At 35.5% G+C, this 20,088-nt stretch overlaps 1 protein-coding gene across 4 annotated transcripts; it reads left to right on the forward strand.

The window, feature by feature from the left end:
* The first annotated feature begins 3,612 nt into the window (after positions 1–3,612).
* LOC132307169 (uncharacterized) lies at positions 3,613–19,289 on the forward strand. Of its 4 annotated transcripts, XM_059804855.1 has the most exons (11): positions 3,615–3,983; positions 4,444–4,494; positions 4,687–4,747; positions 10,680–11,308; positions 13,957–14,077; positions 14,219–14,582; positions 14,695–14,825; positions 15,484–15,649; positions 15,728–16,013; positions 16,105–16,229; positions 18,923–19,289. In XM_059804855.1, the coding sequence occupies exons 6-11, from the start codon at positions 14,515–14,517 to the stop codon at positions 19,002–19,004; spliced, it is 858 nt and encodes a 285-aa protein (XP_059660838.1). In that variant the 5' UTR covers positions 3,615–3,983; positions 4,444–4,494; positions 4,687–4,747; positions 10,680–11,308; positions 13,957–14,077; positions 14,219–14,514; the 3' UTR covers positions 19,005–19,289. The 4 variants fall into 4 exon arrangements, with proteins under 4 accessions (XP_059660840.1, XP_059660838.1, XP_059660837.1 ...); XM_059804857.1 differs by lacking the exons at positions 10,680–11,308; positions 18,923–19,289 and adding an exon at positions 16,332–18,400 and having other exon boundaries at positions 3,613–3,983; XM_059804854.1 differs by lacking the exon at positions 10,680–11,308.
* Positions 19,290–20,088: the final 799 nt, after the last annotated feature.

Raw genomic sequence — 20,088 nt, forward strand, 5'->3', positions numbered from 1 at the left:
TTGTCACAGCCCTGGGATGAGCCTTTTTCCTACTGAAGGAAGGGATCTGGAGTTGACTCATTATAGAACCGAGGACTGAAATGTCACTAAGGTTTTCAGAAAAGAGAAGCTCCGAACAAGAGGGGACGTTGCTCAACACGTGTTCCTTCAGATATGTGATCCTATCCCTGCAAATGTTGTAACTGAGTTCATTATCCAAATTAATACCCAGAGAATTGCAAAAAAAAGAACAAAAACGGGGAATGCAAATTTCACAAGGGCAGTCAGCCTTATGAGTCTTGAACTTCTTATAAGAAAAGACTAAACATTCGCCAAAGGCGTTCGGGATGGGATAGTTATTGGCTACTGGAGCAAACCAAGCTTCCCGAACCCCAACGATGCCTCTTTTCCACCCTTTTTCAGATTTAAGTTTGTTCGTACAAATGGACATCTTCTCGAAAGGATAGAAATGGTAGTAAGCCTCGTCCAACCTACTTTTGTTAACTTTGTAACAAATGAGAAGATCGATTAAATCAAGATCCAAACCTCTGTCACAATTCAGAAGCAACAGAACGGATAGAACCCTAAAAAAGTTGGGGTTAACTTGAAGAGGAGAAATCTTCAACCTATTGAATACATAACAAAAGAAATGATGCAAAGGGAATCTAATAATGTTTAAATGATTGAGGCAAAATAAGGTTTCACCAGGAAGAATGCCTTCACCAGTTCTGATATTTACATTTGCGGGGCATTCCCTAACATGAATATTGCTGGGAAGGTGGAGTTTCATGCGAAGAACATCTAGATCGATGGGCATGGTGAAAGATATTATGAGCCTTAGCAAAGAATGCAGAGATTTTAGGAGGAGAGGGGCAACAAGACTAACCTCAGAGAATATTACAAGGAAACTAAGGATGAAGAATTCTTCACAAGATTCGCCAGAGAAGATGAGATCTGACCGGGAAAGATGCCGTTCGCCTTGGGAAAGTGGATTGAATTGATTGACAGCAAGATGTGAGAGATGCGACAAGAAAAACTTTGGTCATGGAAGAAGGGTATTTAAAGGGAAAATGGTCCCATTTGCTGAGACGTCAGGAAGCTGAAGGGATTTGAATTTCAAAAAAGGACATTAATTCCGAGGCCGACCGCTCGTTGCCCCACGCAATCGTCTTGAGCCGTTAAATGATCATAAGCCGTTAGGTCATCATTGAGTCTTTAAATAATCACACCCTAATTAATGAGGGAGTGATTATGGGGGCAATTGAGGACGCCAAAGACGGCTTGGGCCAGATCCAACTCACATAACAAATTATGGGCCTAATAATTGACAAAGGCCTGATCTTGACGTCCACAAAGCAGACAGGATGTGTTGGACTGATTAAAAAAGGCCTTCAAAGAGGATTCAGGCCTATAACCACTGAACTATGAGGATAGCCCAGCAGCGGAAGTTAGTGAAGAAGGCTCTGGAATAATGCAAATGGTCTATAAATAGAAAGGAGAAAAGAGGAATAAGAGGGGAAATTTTTTTGAAGTGTAATGAAATTCTGTCAATTTAGAGAGAGAAAATTCATGCATCTTCAATAATTATTTATATGTTGAGACTGTCCACTAATCCACTCCAGTGACTAAAAGTTGGTTCTCACGATTTCGATTCCGGTTCCTATTTTCGAAACAGTGAGTATACGGTTCTAGTTCTGATTTCAAACCCATAGGAACTAGAAAGAACCGAAACCGTATATATATATATATATATATATATATATATATATATATATATATATATATATATTTATTTATTTATTTATTTTTTTCTTCTCTATATATAATTATTTATAGGGTTAATTTCACTCAGACCACCTAAGGTTAGGTCATATTTCACCTAGATGAGGATTTGGTTTTTAGTTTGCACTCATATTTGAATTAGTGACTTTACATTTCACTTACACCCCAAATGTCAATTTTTTGTGGGGTCATAATATTTTGAGTTGTTAAATGACTATGTTGCCCTTTGACCTCATATTGACTATTTTTGTGACTAAACTACCCTCAACACACGTTTCCTCTTCTTTTTCCTTTCAGACAACCATCCCAGTTTAACCCACACCAAGCTGTCACCGAGTTCTTTGACTTGTAAGGACTCCATCTTCGACGGCGACCGAAGAACGGCATCATCGTGGAGGGATTTTGAGAGAAAAGGGTTGGGAGGTGAATCGAAGAGATCGGGTGTTAGGTCTTGAAGTCATCGTTAGTTGGGAGGCAAATCGGAGAGGGTTGGGAGGTCGGCGGTTGAGAGGTTTCTGAGATCAGACGGCTGATGAATTGGGGCCGATGAGGAAGCACAGTGATGAATTGGGGCCAATGAACTGTCACTGCTCCATCACCGAGAAGCAGCACAGTGCCGAAAAGACCCATCCAGAATTTTCGCCGGAGAATTCATCGTTGCCACGACAAAGCAATTTCAGATCAGAATTTCAGAATCACATTGTCTTCACCACTGATGCTGCATCGCCGCGGAGTCCATCGCCGTCGTGACTCGGCGGCCGGCGAAGAGCAGAGAAACAGTATGGATCACAATTTGCAGAGAGTTGTGCGAGTTTCTATCACTAATTCTGACGCCACGGATTCCTCTTGAGATCGACGTCGGCTTAGTTGGTGGTTGAGAGGGTTGGGAGATCAGGTGTTGGTGTCGCCGCCGCTTACACCTCTTGAGATCAACGTCAGCTGAGTTGGTGTCGCTGCCTCATCATCGATCCGGCCAACCTTGTTGGCTACCCGGCTCTGTTTTGTATGTGTGTATATACACAGAAAATTACACACAAATATGTATATATCTATATACATATTTGTGTGTAATTTTCTGTGTATATCTATACATATATAAACTATTCCTTGTGTTGTTGATCTTGTGTGTATATCTATACATATATAAACTTATACAAGTTGTCTGCAAATAGATTGTTAGTAAATGATTTTTAAAATGATTGTTAGTAAATGATTTTTCTCAAAACAACTGTATTAACATTGTTGCACTTGTTAGAACAGTAGAGAAAATGGGAGAACAGAAAAATAGAGTAACTAAATAACAAGCACAGAACAAAGCTCAAGCGAAACAGTGATCAAAACAGCTTGGAATGGCAGTGAGGTAAAGAACTGTGTGCCTTATTGGGTATAATTGCAGAGGTTGAAGAGAGTGAAGGCTTGCATGAGTGGGATGAGGTAATGGTGTGTGTTTGTTCGTATGATGTCATTTGCTGGGTGTGAGATGTAGAGGGGTAGTTTTATCTTTTAGAATTATATATATTTTTGTATTAAATTATATTAAATAAATTAAGGGTAAAAGAGTCCATTCACATATGTCAGAGTTCAAAAAGTAATTTGGGGTGTATATAAAAGTTAAAAACTAAATTTTCATCTAAGTGAAATATGACCTAACCTTAGTGGGTCAGAGTGAAATTAACCCTTATTTATATGTGAAAACTGTACACTACCCCACTCCAGTAACTAAAAGTTTAAAACCCAGTTAAGTCAATAATAGTCGTAGTGTCATACAGCCGGTCAAGCCACGTGGTCACTCATACAGCCACACAGTGAAAAACTCATCTAAAGACTAACCCAAAGTTAACTAAAGTCTCATCTCTTTCTCATCTTTCAAGTTTCAACCAAACCCTCACCTCCCCAGTCCCCTCATCTCAACTCTCAAGCAGCCAAGCTTCCTCAACAGTCACCACCGCCCTCGCCGAATCTCAAGTTTCCTCGAATCCATTCCTCATCGCCCTCGGCACCTCGTCTCCTCTCATCTTCACCCTTCAGATCTTCTCATCATTCAGTCTCATTCAACCTCTCATCTTCAGATTGCGGCTTCAGCCTTACACACCATCTCACTATCTCAGACTTCTCAGTCAGCGACACAGGCACACGGCTTCTTCGATCTACACCCACACACTATCTCAGTTACGACAGTCAGCGACACGGCTTCATCAGCTTCCTCTGTCAAGCCTGTGAAGGTAATTTTTCTTTTTCTTTATCTTTTTCCTTTTCCTTTTTCCCGAGAGAGTGAATATTTGATTTGTTAGTTCTTTTGCTGCAGATTTGAGGCAAATTTGTTTTTTTTTTTTTTTTTAATCAGCCGCAAAATTGATTTCAATATTTTCATCCCAAATGCAATGGATGAGCACCCCTAGTTATTGTTTATGAAATGCATTCTTTTTGTTTGTTAGGGTTTCGATTCAATTAAATCATAGATCTGATTACTAGGTTGTCTGCTAAATTTAAATTCAACAGACAAGTTACTAGATCTAATGTTAAATTTGAAGGATTTGAGGAATCAAATTATTAGGTTTTGGTGAATCACTCTGAAATGTATGTTGCAAGTAGTCTAAAATAATTCCCTTTTTTTATTTTAATATTTTTGGGTCATATATATGTCAAATGTTGGGAATTTGATTTATTTTTGCTTATTTCTAGGGTTTTACCTCTAACTACTAGCAATCAAGGGAATGTCACCTCAGTCCTCAGGTAATTGATTTTGTTTCTACTGCCTGTTTTTAAATTATTTGTTGGAAAACTTTGAATTTAGATTGTTATTTTTCTATTCAATTAATCTTTAATAAAGAATTATGTTTCCTTAAAGTATTAATATCTGATTTCCATATGTTTGTAAGCTCCTAAATTTGTTTTGATGGTCTATTCTTATCCCATATTTTACAGGCTTACCTCTTGGAAAGAGAGAGAGATAAAAGGGATTGGGTGGACTAGGGAAAAAAAATAGGTACGGTCCCAAGGCATCCTTTTACTTTGGTCTTCATGTGAAAAGCTCAAGCTTTCAGTTCGGTTCTAGATCACTGTTGCACTATATATACACACACACATATGATCTAGTAGCCGTTCGAGAGTCAACACAGTCACACACTTTTTTGCCCTTTTTTTCCCCTTAAAATATTATCCCAGCCGTTGAATGATGGACCAGGTTGATCACATCTAATTTAGACCATTTGATATAATTTCAAGTTGACATATATTCTTTGAATGTATTGGTACAGCTGTTGGACAGTCATTGTACTGCTGTTGGTCATTTGAATTCTGATTTCCTCCTTAGGGCATAAATAAAGCTTGTTTCAGATTAAGATTTTATAAATATTTCCATAAAAAATGGGCTTTTATGCAAAAGTGTCTATTCCTAAAGGAAATGATTTTGAGTCTCAATTCCTAGAAATTCAACATTGCTAGGATTAAAAAGAAAAAAATCCTAGAAATCCTTTTATGAATTTTGAAATATAACTTTTGCGTAGGAATCTGAAATTGAGATACTATAATATACGAATTAAGGTGTTAAATTAGGTCTTCCAAAGCAAGTTTTTGCAGGGTTGAGAAAATTTAACGCCACATGCTAATAAGATTTGAACATGCCATGGATAAGTAGGTTTGAGTTTGGCTTAATTGTGTTCGTGTCGTAATCGCGTCAACCCGAATTGACACGGTAATTAAACGTGTTGTATTCGTGTTTAACTCACCAACCTATTTATAACCCGATTAACTCATTTTACTAAATGTGTGAGATTATTGTGTTGTGCTCGTGTAAAAAATGACTTATTTAGTTGAACATGTCGAATAAACATGTCTTCGTGTTAAAAATGACTTAAAACGTATATTGTCGTGGCATTTCATATCGTGTCATTTCTTAATCTATTGATTAAACGAGTTATGCGTGTTGTGTCTTGTTACTTTCATATTGTGTTCGTGTTAGGGTTTCAATAACAGTTGTGTCATTTTCGTGTTGACCCATTTAACAAGATAGCTATATTTTGACATGACACTAACATGAGTCGCCAATACGAATTGCCTCCTCTAAGTTTTTTAAACAAATTAAACAAAATCTAAAAAAATGATTTTTGAAAACACATTTATTATAGGAAAAAAATACTGAAAAGAGGATATGTTTTGGTAACTCCCCATGATTAGTTTGTGTCAAAGAAAATTACAAAGTCAGGACTTGACGATATTAGGAGGTGGTAGAAACAGTGAGGACGTGGGACTTGAATTCATGGCAAGATTTCCAGTTTTGACCTTCATGGACTTGTAATATTTGATTTTATTATCTGTGTTCAATTGGTGATGAAATATACATACCGATCAAGAATTGCAGTTTATTAAATTTTTAAAAAGGCACCCGTACTTATACTCTTAAAAATCGATAAGAAAATTTAATCCGTCCTCGTATCATTCACTAATTAAACACTAATATATATTGATAATTTTTATTAAAGTGGATGAACGTTTAGTTATGATAAAATATAATTAGTTGACTATGCTTATAACATGATATTACGTACAATTTTTTTTGACCTTTGAGCGTTATTGCTTCCCGCTTATGAGTTTGTCAAAGCATTATAAAAATAATACTTGGAAAAATGTAAGCTAAAAAACAAAAGAAGAGTCGGAGAGAAGGGCAACCCTCACACGCGAGGGAAGAAGAGGCCCTAGATCAGTGACGGAAGAAGAAAAAACAGAGCTAAGTGCAAATCTGCAGACTTCGTGCGCTGCTTGGTTACTGGATCTCGGGGTCCAGTGGAGGGATAGGTCATCGCCTATCTGAATCAGATGTTGCACATCCAGGATGATGTTTGAGATAGCTTCATCAATAAATTGAAGATTCATGATGGGTTGGCAATCTCCTTTAATGAGAACATTAGAGAGTCCCAAATCAATGCAATGCAAGCTTGGGCTGCAATTCGAAGAGAGAGGGCTTTGGCAACGATTGCGGATGGGACATTTTGGAACACAAGGCCAAAAGATCGAAGAAGGTGGCCTTCATGATTTTTGAGAATAAATCCACCACCTGCATGGATGAAGGTGGAGGAGGCCAGGAATCCAATGTGAAGACGGAGGATGGGAGGCTAGTACATGGAAATCCAGTAGGCTGTCATGAAGATGAAAGGTTGAGAAGTTAGAGAAATATTGAAGGGCTCTATCCAGGATGATGTGAGGATTAACCCTCAAGTTGTTGAATACCAGAGTATTTCGACTCTTCCACAGATGCCTGCAAATAAACAGAGCCAAACTTGCACATTCCAGGAAGCATTTGTTATCTTTCCAAGAAAGTGACAAATTAATCCATCTTTTATGCCATTCCATGGGAGGAGAGTTGGAAAAATCAAGACGAAGTGGACTGAGATTCCAAACTATTTGGGCAAAGTGGCAAAGACACAGGAGATGGTCGATTCATCTTCAAAACCGCAAACATTACAGAGGCTCATTTCAACCTTGTTCAACCTTGATGGTCTTGAATGCCTTTGATTTTAAAAGCTTGCTTGACTAGGATACGACTGTGAATGGTTTGCCAGAGGAAAAAATGAAGCTTTCTTGGAGTCTTGATTTTCCAAACATTCTTCCAAATGAGCTTTAGATCCGTTTCATAGCTGCAGCGAATGCCTTGATGACTCGGGTTGGGATTGATAATGGAAAGAGCAGCGTAGTATGCTGATTTGAAAGTGAATTGGCCATTAGGAGTGAGGCCCCAAATCTTATAATCAGATCTATTCAGAGAGCTTAGGGGAATCTGAAGAATACGAGCATTATCTTTTGGATTAAAAGAGTTGAGCGCCACAGAAGTCTTCCAAGATCGGCTTTGGTGGACAATGAGATCGGCAACAGTATGAACATTACCACCAGCAAAAGTTGAAGTGACCTTGAAGTTGGAATTCCCCGAGAGCCAAGGAGCATTCCAGCAGTCAATCTATTTACCATCTCTGATTCTCCATTTAAGACCTTTCAAGATGATCTCTTTAGTCGCATTGAGGCTTCTCCATACCCAAGAATGGCCCGAAGTACAAGAAGAACCAAGGAAACTGCAATTCCTGAAGTAATGCTGCTTGAAAATTCTAAAAAGCATGGAGTCATTTCCAACTTCGAATTTCCAAGCTACTTTCCAACTAATCCAAGGTCCAAACCTCTACCTTGATACCGTTTGTTATGCCCCGCTCCCCATAGCACGTGAGCTAAACACCATTCATAAAATATACCAAAATCAGTTTAAACCATTACATACTTTCCTACTCACATTCACCTCAAGACCACTCAAGAGTGAGTCAAAATTTAGACTTACCAATCATCTTGCTCGTTTTAACTTTACTCCATGGAAGCTTTCATTCCGGCTAAAATCCTGAAAATGTTTTGTAAAGAAAATAGGGTGAGCTACAGGAACCAATAGGTTCCCAGTATTTATTTATTTTTGATAAATAAAATGAATTAGAAAGCGTTCAAAAGGGGAACGCATCCCAAGAGATACAAGAAACCAAACAAAAACACTATTAAAAAACAGATAACCTAAGAAAACAAATTTCTTTAAAAAAATTCAGTAAAGTAGCAACTTTAGCACTTTTAGAATGTGAACTGCACACGTAGGGGTGCAACTTGGGTTGGGTGACCTAAACCCAACCCGAGCCCAGATCAATTTTTCACGGGCTTAGGCAATCATTTTTACAATTAGGGTTGGGATTGGGTTAAAAAATCTAAATCCGAATTTAATTAGGGTTGGGCTTGGGTTGAAGTGCTAGCAACTCGAGCCTACTCGGACCCGAATTCCAATATTATTTTCATATATATTTTTACTTTTAAATACATTATATATAATATTTAAACTATGATTACTTTTTTTCTTTTCAACTTGTTTTGTTAAATCTTAATTTATTGTTTGTTAACATTTAGGAGAATTAATTTTCTGAAAATTTGTTTGTAATTTATTAAAAATCTACAAAAAGTCTTTTAAACTTTTTCTTGTTTAAGAGTAATTTAATCTAACACTAATTTAAGATCATATTAAATTTTTGGTGTAAAGATTAGTCATATGAGTAACCTGAATTAACCGGAAATTTTTACTCGGAATCTAAGCCCGAGTTGCAAGCCTGAATTTAGAAGTCGAACGATCGGTTGGGCTTGGGTTGAGTAGTTAAGGTTGAATATATAGTTAGGGTTGGACTTGGGTTTTGCATTTCATGTGGTGGGTTGGGCTTCAGTTATACCTCAAATCGGCCCGACCCGTCCGATTGTAGTCTTAACTGCACGGTTGAGATTTATAATTAGGAAAAATAATAATATTTTAATTGACCTAATATGTAAACTTTTAATTCCAAATCACTGATTTCAACTCATACGAGTAAAATATGCGCAAGTAATCCATTCCGAATTTACAAATCCGAGAAGATCATCAATACCACGATTGGTCCAACAAGGTGTACTCTAGGCATCTTTAGGGACCTACCCCCGGGGACCGCCATCCCCCGTCCTTCGAATTTAGGGTCTCGCACCTTGGGACCGTGAACGCCCCCACATTAAACCCGGGTCGTTTAAGGTCTTTCAACATATGGGAAACTCTTATCCTACCTATTTCATGCCAGGCGCCAACACAATTGAAGGACCAAAACCAAATATCGAAGTGAGTAACAATATTCCATGCCACGAACAAACACTTCCCTTTCCGCCGTTACAATCATATAGAAAATTCACAATAAATCAGGTATTTGATATTCTTTGACAAAGTAAAATTATAGACAAATCATATATAAGTCCATTTTAATTTCCTAAAATCTCATTTTCAAATTCAAAGCATAGATATGATATAAAGATTATTCGATGAGATTGCTGTCCAAAAATTAACCCAGTAAAAACACATTATTTTCAGAAATTTATCAAAAATAGCATACTAATCCAAATTTCATGAAACCAATCCATTTTCACATGAAACCAGTTCAAAGTATACTAGTTTCAGCTCTAAAACTCAACCAGTTCATATTTTCACATGAACCCAATTCAAAGGGTAACTGGCGTCTAAAACCAATCATTTCAGTTTTCACAAGGAAAGCATCACCAGGAGAGACTACAAGGTTTTGAAATTTTTTAACAATATTTTATAAATGAAATTTAGGAGGTACCTTCTGAAGTCCCTCTTAAGTTCTTTTCCTTTTTCTTTCCTTCTTCTTTCCTTCTTCTTCTCTCTCTAGCCGTGAGAACCTCCCCTTGCCTCATCACCCATCTCTCTCTTTCCTAGACGAGCCAGCCTTTCAAATTTTTTTTTTCATTCTCTCTCTCTCTCTGCTTCTGGTCATCCCTCCTTGATCCTTTTCTCATCTTCTATTATATAAACATATATATGACCTTATATATATAGTGGCTGAATAGAGGAACTTTTCCCAGCAGCCTTCATCTGCTATAGAAGAATATATGTTCCAACACATCCATGCACCCAAGTCCTAACTTGCAAGGACGTGGTGACACCAAGCAAATTAGGTGTCAAGGAATCACATTAACACTTGGCTGACACATGCTAATAATCATTTTTTTGTTTTTCTTTTCACAAGCTTACCCAATAAACTTTGATAATCCATATATATATATATATATATATATATATATATATATCCTACTTAATAACATCATCAGGTTAAATGGTTTTAGGGACTTCTTTTGATAAGTTTTATCCTGCCGTCTCATGCCAAAACACCCCACATTGCATGGGTAGAAAATGTAACAGCCAAAACTCCCTCACATTGCACGGGTCGAAAGTGTGAGCACGTTTTTGTAGTGTTGGCACGCCTGTCACATTCGTGCAGTACTACATGAATGCACACACTTGTCTACTTAATTTCTACAATAAGGCTCTATGACTACTGTCATTAATTAATTGCTTATCGTTTGGCGTATGGCAGACCTTGCAGATCTCCAGTGTGTTGGACCGAGGTAGGTGATACGGTCGCCTTAGGTCCTGACATCGTTATAGAAATTATAAAAAAGATCAAGTTGATTCGGTAGCGGTTGGCTACCGCACAGAGCAGGCAAAAGAGTTACACTGACAGGAGGAGATCATTGTCTTTTGAGGTGGGGGGACCACGTCTTTCTTAAGATTTTTCCACGGAAAGGACTTCTGAGATTTCGGTAAACGGGCAAGTTGTCTCCTAGGTTCATTGGACCATTTGAGATTTTGGAGCGCGTCGGTGAAGTTGCTTATCGTTTGGCGTTGCCACCAGACCTGGATAGGGTTCACGACGTCTTTCATGTTTCTATGCTGAGGAAGTACGAGTCGGACCCAGCGCATGTTCTATGGTGGACTGATGTGGTTGTTGATGAGGACGTGACCTACGAGGAAGGTCCGGTCCAGATTCTTAATTCACGGGAGCAGGTCTTGCGGACCAAGACCATTCTATTGGTCAAGGTCTTGTAGAGACATCACGGCGTCGAGGAGGCTACCTGGGAGCTTGAGCAGGAGGTTCGCTCCCGGTATCCCCATTTGTTCTTTCCTTCAGGTACAACTGGATTTCAGGAACGAAATCCCTTTAAGGTGAGGAGTTTGTAATGACCCGGTCATTTTCCTCCCCTCTCCTCTTTCAGCATTTTTCATTTTTTTGGTCTTTTCCCGGTTTCCATTTTCGTTGCATAACCTCTCTTTTTGTGCTCGGATTTGATTCGACTTTGCATGCATCTACAATATTTAATTTCCATGATATGTATACTTTTACTTTTGTAAAAAAACATGCTTGATGTTTACTTTTCTTGTAAGGGGTATGGATGCATAGTTTCTTAGGAAACATTCTTGACTTTTGGGGTTTTAGTGTAATTAAGTAAAGTAATTATTTTTTGTCTTGAGGATCATTTTGCAATTTTATTTGGAAGATATTTTAGAAAATGACCTTTTTGCAATTTATGGAAAATGTGACAAGTGTCACACTTCCATGGAACCACTTGTTGACATTGTGGTGGAACCACTTGGAAACTTAGTATGATGGCACATGGAGGGTGGAGATTCACCCACTTGTTGGCCTAGGATAGGTGCACTTGTTGGCTTGGATAGTTGACAAGTGTAGGTTTAGGATTAAGCCTAGGAAGGAGCCATAAATTAGTGACAAGTGTAGGCTCCAAACTTGGTCTTACACTTAGTGTGTGTGAAAACCATGGTGTAAGAACACATAGTAAGTGGAGGAATACTAAATCGTCCATTCACCTCATTTCATTTGAAAATTGTATGAATCATAAGGTGATTTAATGTTTAATATTTAATGAAATAATTTTGTATTTTAAAAAATCTAAAAATGTTAAGAAATTAGGTACACTTTTAGAATAGTATATAATATAATATAATAGAAAATTAAAGGATTTTTCATTTGGAACGGTTATATCATAAAATTTAAAGAGACATAATCATTACACGTAATGACAAGAAACTAAAGTGTTGTAACATTTATATAGACATTATGAATCATTATATAGTTAATATATATGTTAACAATTTTTCTAAATTTAAAATAAGCAAAAATGTTTGAAAAGGAGTAGATTTGTATTTTAGAAACAAAAAATGTGTGTTTTATTTTCCTTTTACATTTGTTTTTCTTTTTTTTAGTTGCGAGGTAAATAAGGTGATTTAATGACACGTCATTGCAATTTTTATAAAGAAAAATTGAAAATTATATGAATCAAAAGGTGATTTAATGAATAGTAATAATAATAAAAAAATAAAGGAATTTTCATTTGGAACGGTTATATCATAAAATTTAAAGAGACATAATCATTACACGTAATGACAAGAAACTAAAGTGTTGTAACATTTATATAGACATTATGAATCATTATATAGTTAATATATATGTTAACAATTTTTCTAAATTTGAAATAAGCAAAAATGTTTGAAGAGGAGTGGATTTGTACTTTAGAAACAAAAAAAGTGTGTTTTATTTTCTTTTTACATTTCTTTATCTTTTTTTTTTAGTTGTGAGAGGTAAATAAGGTGATTTAATGACATGTCATTGGAATTTTTAGAAAGAAAAATTGAAATTGTATGAATCATAAGGTGATTTAATGTTTAGTATTTAATGAAATAATTTGTATTTTTAAAAAATCTAAAAATGTTAAGAAATTAGATAAAAATAAATTGGTAGATAATTTTGGTGTGTTTTGTAGACTCCCAATCAAATGTAATAATAGAAAATTAAAGGATTTTTCATTTGGAATGGTTATATTGTAAAATTTAAAGAGACATAATCATTACAAGTATTGACAAGAAACTAAAGTATTGTAACATTTATATAAACATTATGAATCATTATATAGTTAATATATATCTTAACAATTTTTCTAAATTTCAAATAAGCCAAAATGTTTGAAGAGGTGTGTTTTAGTAACAACAAGCGCAATATATATATAAATTAAAAGAAATTAGTCAAAAATCAAATACCAGTAATAACAGTCCGCGTATATAAATATATAGACTGTTGTTGCTGGTATTTGATTTTTGACAAATTTCTTTTAATTTATATATATATTTATTTTAATTTATATATATATATATATATATATATATATACACGCCGACTGTTGTTACAGGTATTTGATTTTTGACGAATTTCTTTTAATTATTGTTCTCTTCATTTTGTAATTTGTTACTCGTATATATTGTGCAAATAATATATATATATATATATATATATATATATATATATATATACTTTCTTCATTTTGTAATTTGTTACTCGTATATATTGTGCAAACTTCATTTTGACAATATATACGAGTAACAAATTACAAAATGAAGAAAGTATACTTGAATATATATGTTGTATTCTATTTCAATATTGCTTAGCGCACTTGATATATATACTTGTATATTGATGATTTACTTTCTAGATAACTTAGTATACTTGTGTCTTTTTTAAAAAGTGTATCATATTCTATATATAGGTAGGTCAAGTGACACACAGTCGTCCTCAAGGGAACGATTGTCTCACTTCCATCAGATGCATTAAAGTGCAACTCATGTGGGTCTCACTTTAATGTATGGATGGTGTTGAGATAGTTCAATCAAGGTGTAATTTGTTACTCGTATATATTGTGCAATATATATATATATATATATATATATATATATATGCTCGGACTGTTTGTTACTCGTATATGATTTTTGACGAATTTCTTCTAATTTTTGTTTTTCATTATTAGCCTTTGCTTCAATTTTGGTACAAGAATAGGGTTCCTACTGGAACCCACCCGCAAACGAATGCAAGGTGTCATTGTGGGTCTCACTTTAATGTATCGATGGTGTTGAGATAGTTCAATCAAGGTGTAATTTGTTACTCGTATATATTGTGCAAATAATATATATATATATATATATATATATATATATATATATGCTCGGACTGTTTGTTACTCGTATATGATTTTTGACGAATTTCTTCTAATTTTTGTTTTTCATTATTAGCCTTTGCTTCAATTTTGGTACAAGAATAGGGTTCCTACTGGAACCCACCCGCAAACGAATGCAAGGTGTCATAGAGGAATTGACATATGAAGCAGACTCTCAGGACATCTCAATCGAGGCATACGGGGATGATCTTCTAGCCTGTAGAGAAGGGCTAGATTGAGGCGCTACGATCATCCAAATATAATCAAACGTTTAGGTCTGAAACGAGATCTACCTATCACAAGGTTGTTCACGGAGAGAATTCACTCTCATTTGAGGATTGGCTACACAATCAAGCGGTTGAAGACCTTTGGATGACGGATGCTAGACCTGGCAAATGGCAAATTGTAGCTCCCTCAGAAAATCTTCTGCGTGTATTCCAGTAGGTGATTCTAACCCTTTTTAGGTTTCACAATCATCAGCTCTTTTTAGGTTTCACAATCACTACAATACATCAGCTAATGTAGGTTATATTCATTGGTTTGAATTTACAGGGGAATAATTGAAGGTTTAGAACAATTTATTGAGAAAGAGGGATACTATGGAGGCACTCTATTGAAGAGCATATCAATTTCAGAAGAAGGGGAAGTTAAGCTGACCACACCTTTGACTTTTCCAGAAGAGGGTAATTTAAATTCTCCCCAAAGTTATTATATATATGTGTGTGCTTTCTAGTGTCACTATTCTATTCAAGTCATTTGTAGAGTCAATTATGTGAGACCTAAAGCTGCCGTATGAACTACATTTGGTAATTTATGTCCTCCTTTTGGGAGATGTCACTTGTTTAGTTTTGATCTGAAGTGAAATCATAGTAGTTTGTTTGAGTAGAACCATAACAGATTACCATAAAAAAAATAAAAATAAAATTTCTGTGCACCCCACTTTGTGTATGCTTTCGCTGACTCTATAGTTACCAATACTTGACACATGATCGTCGAATAATGTCTGAATAGAGTCCCCAAATCAACAAGGACAAATCCCTTAAATATTTCGGATCTTAACTGTTTATATATATCTTTGAGTCAATCCCCCATCCAGCATAACATCCCTCTTTCAATTCTACCCACTCATGATATTACATTGAGTTTGCTTATTCTGAATTTTGTTGAATTGGAATTTGGATTGCTTGATGAGGAAGATATATAAGACAATTATCCTAGCATGAGAGGATTTCTCGTTATATATTGGCTTAGATTTATTTGCTTTGCTTTATATTAGCCATTTTCTAATTCATCGTGTAATAAATTGATCTGTAATATTAATGTATTTTTTTAATATTACAGATCAGTTTCTTGCATTAAGGAATGATTTAATCCAATTTATAGATTTGGTTGTGTTGGCTGCAAGCAGATTCCCTGGTATGGGATATCCTCGGCCCAGTGTCATATTTTTATTCGATGAATTGGTATCTCGTTACATCAACCGATGCCAGACAGTGGATGAGTTGAAGTAAGATTATTCATTCATTTCTTGTTTGGTTCATTTTTTTCAATAATATTTATAATAACATTTTATTTATGTGATTAGGGAACTGTGGTTCTTTATGAGGACAAATCCATTGTTTTATAATAGCGAGAAGAGATACTATTTTGTGCGAAAAACATTCACGATGCTAAAGATGCAGTATGGTATCATTAGGAGAATTTCCTTGATCGGGAGGTGGACAGATATGATCGACTCGCACATTGCAGTGCGAGGAGAACAACAGCTATATAAAATCCTAGTACATGGTACTGAAGATGGCAGTACAGATCCCATGTATTTGGGACCTTGGGCCGCTCTCATTTTCCAAAGGAATGCGTATGAACATTTGGTAAATACCCAATTTCTCTTTATGACTACTATGATGCCATATTCTTAGTTTTTATTTATTTAATATTATTTGTTTTTTTTTTTTTGGGCAGCTTGGGATTGGTTGGAATTTTCTCCAAATTGAAGAATTGCTTTTTCGGAATATGCCAGAGTTTGTTCTGAAATATTTCTTTGAAATGGGGGCGAATTTTTATGATGTAAATCTTAATTATGTCAGGTAACGTTCACTTTTCTTTCTTTCTTTTTGTGTTTTTTGTGTTTTTTGTTTTTGTTATTTTTGTTTTCTTTTGGTTTATAATGTATCTTAATCTTATTGTAGTGTTAGGTGCCTACGAGCCTTGAATTATCCTCCATACCCACTAGGTCACTAGTATATTGGAAGCCTTTTTGTAGTTTTTCAGCATTTTGGAAAAGTGGTATGTCTTTTATGCACGTAGTAGTCATTTCCTCTTCAGTCGTTTCTTCTTTGTTTGTCTTTCCTTCTGAATCTGATTGGAATTGTAATGTCTCGATACGCTGGTGAATTGCTCATTGATGAATACTCAATCACATATGATGGTGTCTATTGGAACCCTCGATTTAGTAATTGGAATTTTCTCACATAAGGATTTTCTCTTTATATGATTAGAGTCTTAGATCGACTAAAACGCCCTATTTATAGCCAATATAGGTAGCCCATACTTTTTGGTAGGTTGAATCGTTGTTGAAATCTTTTTTGAGAGCTCGATTGATCGAGGCAGTGTTAGATACCTACTGCGAAGTTGCTCCATCAGTCGACCAGTTAATTGAAGCACATTGGGAATTCATTTTATAAAAAATCCCAGTTTTTGATAAACATGATTAAAATGGTATTTTGAGCCTTGTAAAGATCATACATAGTTGGTCTTTATGGTCTCAACTTACATCAACCTAGATATGTGACCGAGTCTTGAGATATTTGCGGCATGGTCTTCATTGAGCTGTATTTTCATCATCTTTTGTGGTTGTAAACACGTGACTCACGACTTTGACCTCCTTCTCCCCTCCGTTTGTTGTGGTCATTGTACAGTGAGAAATCTCACCCCCTGCCTTTAGACGAGAGAGCTTCTTGTACCTCCGCTAGACAAATCAATAGGAAATGCTACAACCCATTGTTCTTTTTACGATGAACCACTCTGGTACAGTCTGTACTGTACTTCAAAGTCCTAATTGTGGCATGTGAAAACATCCCTTCCCTTGGTTTGAAGCCTTTTTATTTTTATTTTTTCTTTCTTAAGGTCTGTACAGCAAATAGGAAATTGCCAGCATATGACTCTTATTCCTAACAGAAACATATTAACATACTTAAGTCATTGATCTCAACTTCTTTTGTAGGAATGCATATGGCTTCTGAAGTTTTTTAGGGGCTGTATGTTGTCTCAATCATTTATGCTTAGGCATTAGTTTGCTGCCTTCATGGCTCCTTCACTTCACAAGCAGGGTGCTGATCACTAACCCACCTTCTTAATTAGAAAGCCCTTTTTATTTTGATGCTTTCTTTGTGTGGTACACTGTTTGTAGAGACTCATTGATGCTTTTAGTACTTCATGAATGTGTCCGTGATAAAAATAAATAAATAAATTTCATAATTTAGGATTTCCCATACAATGTTTCCAAACGCAAGCTTTATGTAACAAACACGTCTTAAAAAGGCTCATGTCCGACAGTCATCAAAACAAGACGAACACACTCCAAAAGGTGTTCAAGCTTTGTTTTCTTCTTTTCTTCAAGAAAAATTTAAATCATACACATGGTCATCATTTTGAAAAATATAACACGGAAGCTTTTGTGGATATAAATTGAAATCTTTAATACTTTGAATAGTTATATCCTCCGTATATGCAATCTTAGTACAAAAATTAGAAAATTATTGAAAGTTTATATTTTCATATATATATATATATATATATATATATATATATATATATTATATTTCCATTTCCATGTCTGTATTCTGCCCCTTTTTGGGTTTGATGTATGCAAGCATATGGAATATGACAGACTTGGCACGTAAAACTCCATCAAAATGCATAAGGAGGAATGCTGGTGGAATTTGCTATAAGAATACAAAAATAGAAACATTCAATAGAATTGGTCACGGTAGAAGATTGATAGAGATATATTGATATAAGGTAGCATTGTACTTGTCACAGCAAAATATGACTAGATCAATATCTACTACGTAGGCTAAATAAATTAAAGAAACAAATACTACATTTTTGCACCCAAAGATTGTTGAATACAAGAAAGGAACAAAAAATTTGTCCATGGATAATTCTAATTTTCTAACTCTTAGGGCATTTTTTGCTAAAACAGTATGAAAATGAAGACTGAATTAATTTAAAAAAAAAAAAAAATGAAAACCAAAAAGAGACATAAGAATAGTACCAACTTGTGACTTCCCATCACTTGTCGCAAATTGTCATTATTTTGACCGTCTATGCCGAAATAACTTTAATCTCAACTCAATAGAGCTATTTTCCAACTATTTTGGACCGGTTTATATGAATTTATTTCTTGTCAGTTTGCTTACAATTAAAAAGTTTAAAGAGATGCAGGATTACTTGGTTAAGGGCCTAAGGGGTAATTTAAATTCTATTATCTACTGTAGAATTTTCTTACAACACTATATACTACATAAGTTTTTCCTTAGTTATGGTATTATGCAAGGAAACTTTATTTTCTTATGACACATCTACACTTCATGATTCCCATTTCTACCAGGGCAGCCTTCTGCTTCAAATTACTGAAGTAGACTGCTTCCTTGATCCTTGGGAAGGCCATGGTTATTCATTTACACAAAACTACAGAAGTTTGGTGCATATATTAGAGTTAGCAGTGGGATTTTGCATGTGTTAGATTATAAATATGTTTCACTTGCATTTTTTGCAGATCGATTTTCATCCAGAGGCGGGTTGGAGAAGCTGCTGTGCACATTTCTGCAGCAAGAGTTTTAGAATTAGCGGGTAGATAGTGTACTTATTAATTGTAACGAGGAGTCTATACCCTGGCAACTGAATCATATGTGAATTGCGGAAACTCTTTGATGATTGTTGTCATTATGTCATATCTAAAACTCTTTGATGCTTTGCACAATGTTGTCATTTACCTTCGCTAAAAGAATATTGTAGTGTGTATATATATAGTTAAAAGATTATTGTAGTGTGTATATATATAGTTAAAAGTATGCGAAAATTTGGATAGCCTATGAATCATTTGACTTTTGAATTTTAATCAGTTCATTATATTCCTTGATGTATTTCCATCTTGACTTCTGGGTGCAATTTAAGTTGTCACACCCCGCCTCATTGCAGGGAGGTTATGCCTTGTAGGCAACGTGTGTACGCTGAGGAGGCCCCTCCAGAATTTTGCAGAGTTGTGGAATACCCCAGAGAGTGGGAAGGTTCTAGAATATAGGATAAAATTACATTGTCCTAATTAGGTAAAAATACACAAATCTCCTCAATAGTTTACTCGAGGAAAAAGGTTTGTTCATTGATGTGAAATTTTTTAAAAACAAAACAAAGAAAAAAAAAAAAGAAAGAAAAAGAAATTACTTAAAAAATTCAAAAGGGTAATGTGTCATTGAATAGTTGCAACGGAAGAGAGAGCGAAAGGGAGACTTTATTAAAAAAGGTAATGTGCAAAAAACCCTCTTGAACTTTACTCTCTCCCAAAAAATCCCCCTGAACTATTTTTTTAACAGAAAACCCCTTAAACTATCACACTTTTTGCAAAAAAAGCCAGGTAACACTGTTCCAGTAAATTTTGGCCGTAAAATAGTCACATGCATATGCTATAAATTGAAAATACCAATCCTACCCTCTTTCTCTCTCTAAGTCTAAATTCTTCCCCCAAATTACAGACATTGGACCCTGCAATTTATTGTTCTGCAACGAGACATTCACCAATTTGGGAAGAGAACTCAGCGTCGGAGGCACGACACCGGTGAACTAATTGTTCTGGAGCTGCAAAACGAAGCGATTCGCACACTGAGACAGGTCCGGGATAGGACCCGTGAACCGTCGCCGAGCTCTCCATCTCCAAGCTCACCGTGC

This window comes from Cornus florida, unplaced genomic scaffold (assembly GCF_030987335.1).
Source record: "Cornus florida cultivar Cherokee Brave unplaced genomic scaffold, ASM3098733v1 CherokeeBrave_3.0.0_Hap2_Chr05, whole genome shotgun sequence".
Taxonomy (NCBI): Eukaryota; Viridiplantae; Streptophyta; class Magnoliopsida; order Cornales; family Cornaceae; genus Cornus; species Cornus florida.